Below are 6,000 nucleotides of genomic sequence, written 5' to 3'. Positions count from 1 at the left end.
CAGTATGGAATATTCCTCTTCCGAATTCCAGCCAGGTGGCCAAGTTCCCTTCTGTGAGACTCTATTCCATTTTGCTTCTCCAGATCCCCCCAACAGACCTTCAATGTTATGTGAATGTGACGCACACTTGGGTCTTTATCACACTAGCAGTTTTCCGGAGGCAAACGGGAGTTAAATGGGAATTAAAATACATTTAGATTTAAAGAAAACGTGTAAATTTGGTTAGTTTTTCACACCAAATTGGCGCCAAGTGCAATAATGTGAAGTTTATCTGCAGTTAAAGTGGAGGGAACTGGCAGCTTTTTAAATTTGGTTTGTTCCGAATGTAAAAAGCTGCCGGTTTCCTCTACTTTATCTGCAGATTAACTTTCTGGTATTGCACATTAACTGTGACACCGTATGAAAAACTTTGGGTATTTCTGGGTTTCTTTCACGTTAAATCATGTTTAACTCCAGTTTGCCCACCGGAAATCACTAGTGTGATAAACTCCTTGGTAATCATTAAGCTCTTTTTGCTATTTTGTTCCTTTTTGATCCCCCCCCCCATGTTTTGTGGTATAAGGTAGTTCTGGACACTTTGAGGATTTCCTTGGTTATCCCAATGTCTATTGTTCCTTAGTTGCCCAATTTGGGCAATCCTAGTGGCCCTCTCCATAAGAAGTTGGCAATAGAAAGAGAGATACATGGCTAACTAGGTAACAAATCTCCCTCAAACCACCTGCTCCATAACCCTTGAGGTGATAGTTGGTGAGAGAAAAAGATTATGTGAGGCCTGTTCGAAAGGAGATTTTTTTCCCTCCAAATAGAGAAGCTGAGTGACGATATGGGTAAAGGCCACACTAGATATGTAGAAAGATCAAACAATGAAATCTTCCCATGTAATCTTATTTCTCATTAGAGCAGCTTTCCATGCCCACAAAACTTTGGTTGTAGAGCAGCCTGGATCCAATCTATGCATTCTCAATGCAACCTTCAATGCAATCACCAGTCTATAGTAGCCTACAGAAGTAATTTTGCTTCTGCAAAGCAACTTTCTTGTGGTTGCTTTGCAGAAGCAAAATTACATAGAGATCTTCTTTGGGAAGGGAAAATACAGAAGCCAGAAGGTAAAGAGTGGGGGGAGAACAGGCAGTGGATTGAACAGGCAATGGACAAGACAAGTAAAGCAAGTTTGGTGGATGAATAGGGGGAAGAGCAAAGGAAAAGAAACGGAATGAACGGATAAAGGAAAATGGAGATTAGAAATACAGGAAAAAATATATAAGACCAGAGGGGATTTGTCTTGACAGTACAATAAAGGACAAAATATGAAGATGCACTGGTGAAGGGGGGCAAAGGGTTCAGGAGAGAAGAAGATGTAAAGAAGAGATGCTGAAGCTGAGAAAATGACTGGCTAGAAAGAAACAGCAAAAAATGAATTGGCATAACCTGGCTTTTTAAATTCTTTTTAAAAAACAGGAAGAGCATAAAAAGGGGAAATGGATGGGGAGGAAGAAAAAAAGAAAAGAAACCAAGCAACACCTTTAAGACTAACTTATTTATACATTAGTATGTGTTTTCATGGATATCAACCCACGTCTTCATCTGCAATACAGAGGAACTCTCAATTTACAGTCATCTTTGCTTGGAAAAAGGAGGTTCTATGATAACAAGAATCTGAACTCTGCCTATTAGGTATTAATGGTGTGTGAAACCAGGCTTCCTCAGTTCAGCACATGCTGAAAAATTAACTAGAAACCAATTTCTGCTGGAATATTCAAGCCACAGCTTAGAAGCCATAATCTACCAGATAGCATAGTTACCACCTATACTGGCTGGGGGATTCTGGGAGTTGTAATCTCCCATAGTAGGTTTTCTGTCCTCTAACTGATTTCTGTTTCTTTTTCAATGGCACCTCATGAAAATGTACAAAGTTTATTATTTTCAGAATGCTGGAATTTTGGTGAACTGACAGAAACAATTTTCAAAATAAGCAATTTGGGAAAACTAGGAACTGACAGCAATGAGTTGATAGGAATTGTTCATCATGGCTATCAACATGTTGAGCAGGACAACCAGCGAGATGACGTTGTAGGTACCAAACATGGTGGCCCCAACAAATTCGGTGAATTCATGGCGTGCTTTAACATTGGTCACATAAAGGTTGATGAGTCCAAAGACAGACCAAAACAGTGACTGGAGGGTTTCAAATAAACTGTAAAAGAAGAGAAAAGAACCATAGTTATTCATTACTCTTTTCCAGGTTTACTTTCTTGAGTTACCTGCTTATGAAGGTGAAGGTTTTTTTTAAAGAGTTCTTTAAAAGAAGTATTTTTAAACAGCATATCCTTTACAAAAGATAGATTTAAATCTTTTAACTTAAGGCATCAAGTGAAAAATGTACATGAAATTAAATTAGAGAGTACAGTTCTAGAATATATTCAACTAGGAGGCCGGTATGGACTACAAGAAAAATCTTATTCTTACAGGAAGATAAAGAGCTTCTGGAGGACAGAGAGTCTTCATTTATTTAAAACGTTTCTACCTGCTGCACAAGGAGGTTTACAAAATGATTTAACACTTAAAAGTATCAGAAACATAAATAACAAATTACAAGCTCATTTTTTTCATGAAAACTATGAACAGTTGAAATATTAGTTTTCCAGAGCATAGCACATTAAAGAACTGAAGATGGGAAAGGCATTGTTCAAACCTACACATAGGGCTACTGTTGCTGGTGGTGAAGAGGGAAACCTAAATATGAATATATATCATCTATAGTTCCCCTGGTGTGGTTTCTAAAGGATCATTCACATCAATGGGAAAACTGCAGCAAAGGGAGTAAACCATTGTTTTTCTGAGAAACGGTAGCAGCAGGAGGAGATTTCCACCCATTTATACTGCAAATGCTACCAAATTTTACAAGATACAGATGGGATGAACTCAATGCTGCTCTACCACATTTGGTGGCAGTTCCACGCTTATTGTTATGTCTAGTTCCCTCCTACTATCGAATTTCCTCCCTAAGGTCATTGGATGTTGTTTCTTTCCAGATCACAGGGTTTTCGTGTTATGGAGATAATGCTCTTCCATAATGCAATTGAATAGCTATGAGAAGGAATAGTGATAATCTGGAACATAGATTGCCTGAAACAAGAACTGGGGTCATCTGGAATGCAGAGACAATTGTGCAATGAGTTCCATGATTTCTACATCAAATATTATCTTTGAAATGTAGATTCAGAAGCACAGCCTATTTTTATGCAAAAGTATTCAGCTTTGGACAACAGTTTCAGTGCCAATTACTTTTTTTCATTTACCACAAGGGTAAGAGAAGGTACCTTGGGATCTATTGGTAAATCTAGCGGAGATCTGAGACTGGCAAAGATTTCTCAGGCCTAATCATTTAACACTAGCAACATTAAAGGGACTTTCCCTCACCCTAAATTGAGGGTGGGCAACCTGAGTGAGGTGAATTTTCAACCCCGGTCGGCTGCACCACTGCATTTTTGAAAATCAAAAATGAAACCTAGAAGTGACAAGACAATACCACACTTTGCTCTTCCTGGATTTTCACCGAGGTGTGTGTCTTTGTTCCAATTTTATTTTTTGTATTTCCAGAGTTTAGGAGTACTAAAGTCTGACTGCCACATTTCTAGAAAAGCGGGATTATTTGGAGCCGCTGTAAGAAGCTTTATAAATTGGCCCCATAAAATGAGGGAGGGCATAGGCCAAAGATAAAGGGTGGGAGCTGCATGTGGCCAAAGGGCAACATTTTCTTCATCCATCTCCTGAATTACACTGCTGACATGAAGACATCTTGAGTAGGGGAGGGATAAGTAGGAGTGGGATTTTGTACTGGAGATCTTTGACCTCCAACTGCTGGGCTCAGAATGAAGAACATGTCTTTTATATATATACAGTACATAACTCTGGTAAGTGGCTTCCAGAGCCAGCATGGCATAGTGGTTTGAGTGTTGGAGTGCAACTCTGGAGACCAGGGTTCAATTCCCAGCTCAGCCATGAAACCTGCTGGGTGACCTTGGGCAAGTCACATACTCTCAGCCTCAGGGGAAGGCAATGGCAAAACTCCTGTGCGCAAACCTTGCCAAGAAAACCCGATGACAGGTTAACACTAGGGTCACCATAAGTTGGAAAGGACTGGAAGACACAAGTCATGCTTTCTCAGTCTCAGAGGATGGCAATGGAAATGACTTGAAGGCACACAACATAGACACAGACACATAAGCTTCCAATTAGAATTTGGATTGTTTCTCCCTTTGCTTCTCATGTCAAGGTTAAAAGAAAAAAAGGGGTAGTTACCATACTAGTTCTAATATTTAGAAAGTAAACAATTTATTTCATCATTTCTCAAAAGTAACCAAAATTATTAGTTTTCAGTTACTTAAATGATACATCCCCCCTCACATCTGCATGCTACAAGCCTCTCTCCTGCCTCCCATCCACCTCCCATCCATCATTGTCACCTCAACACCCACAACAAAACATGAGGCAGCAGCATGAGCTGGTGCTTGAAGCAACGTGATATTAGCCCCTGTGTAGTCACTAAGCACCCAGCACTGACACATGAAGAAGGGAGTGCAACCAGTCCCATCCCACCTCTGTCTCTCGTTCCTCGTTCCTCATGTAGGGACTCTGAATGGAAGAGGTTTTCCTATGTGTGCACAATCTCCACACATTAGGAAACAAGAAGAAGATCAATAAAAGCAACAAAAAAAATCAGGATCAGAAACAGGGGTGCATTCTCGAATGGTACACTTTTCAAAAAGTATTTATGGGATCTTTCTTGAATTAGTACTTTTCAGACAACTACCCAGATGAGGTGTTTTTTTGCTCAGAAAATTTCATATTCCACACAGGATATGTGTGGGGCTTAGGAATAGAAAACAATTCTGTTTAAAAATGACATGTTCTGTGCAGGGAATTGGGTTTTTGTGCAGAAAATAATGTTGTCTGTGCAGTACGTACACGTACACACGCACACACACAATACTTATAGTTTTATGTGCAAAAACAATTTTTTCCTGTACAGGAAATCTGGGGACAGAAAGAAGGGGATAGAATTGGTAGTTTAACTTCTAAGCAGTTTTGATAAAGTACTTCAGAAATCAACAACAACAACAACAAAATTTCAGATCTGAAAAATGTCCACAGAGATGCAGGAGTAAATATTAATAACTAAATCTGTTTTTTTTCTCCTCCATTTGCATCTTAGAGTCAAATACAAGGGTGTACATACAGTATGAATTTTGCACATTGTCACAAACAACGCCTGCAGGACCTTTTTTTTTACTTGCAGTGTGTCTGTGTCTCTTGTCACTACCGTTTCAATGTTGAAAAGTACCAGTAGAATATATATTAGGCAGTATAGATTTCCAATTTTAATTATGATCACTGCAAAAATAGATTTTAGCATCAAATGTGAAAACTACTTTAGACTTTAATTTTGAGGTCATTTGAAGAAGTTGGGGGTGTTCAGTAGGTGATAACAATAACAAATTTTCTTGTGAAAGCAGCTTTTTCTCATCATGGAGTCAACACACAAGCTAATTTTTAAGATATTGAACATGTTGCACATGGCCACTTGTGCTTTACTGGTGCGAGAAACCCAAATTTTGAAAAAGAGACAACTACATAAAGCCTTTTTCCTATCACTGTTTAGCTTTCTGTGTGAGGCAGGTTGATACAAGTAAGTGTGCCAGGAAAATGAAATGTATCTTGCATTAAGTGTATCTTGCATCAAGTCAGTATCAGAGTCTGGAAAAGTTACTTTTGTGGGCAACAACTGTCACTTCACAAACTCATCTGCCCACAAATGAGCCATACAGTTCCAACAACAGCCATGTGGAATAACTTTACCATTAGTCATACTGGTGACATGATAACCCGAAACCAGAGTGTGCTCTAACACCAGTTGCTAGGTCACAACAGCTGGTAAAGACTATTGCTCTCATGTCCTGTGTCCTTCTCAAGATTTTTCAGTTTGGACAATACAGAAAA

At 39.1% G+C, this 6,000-nt stretch overlaps 1 protein-coding gene across 3 annotated transcripts in view; it reads right to left on the bottom strand.

Moving 5' to 3' along the window:
* The window catches only part of TRPC4 (transient receptor potential cation channel subfamily C member 4), a 191,772-nt gene that overhangs the window by 12,168 nt on the left and 173,604 nt on the right, over nt 1-6,000 (bottom strand). For all 3 annotated transcript variants that reach the window (XM_042455802.1, XM_042455803.1, XM_042455804.1), the window contains one exon: nt 1,999-2,194. In XM_042455802.1, coding sequence (XP_042311736.1) covers nt 1,999-2,194 — 196 coding nt within the window. The remainder of the gene's footprint in view (nt 1-1,998; nt 2,195-6,000) is intronic.

Source organism: Sceloporus undulatus, chromosome 2 (assembly GCF_019175285.1).
Source record: "Sceloporus undulatus isolate JIND9_A2432 ecotype Alabama chromosome 2, SceUnd_v1.1, whole genome shotgun sequence".
Taxonomy (NCBI): Eukaryota; Metazoa; Chordata; class Lepidosauria; order Squamata; family Phrynosomatidae; genus Sceloporus; species Sceloporus undulatus.
This window is presented reverse-complemented; position numbering and strand designations above follow the sequence as displayed.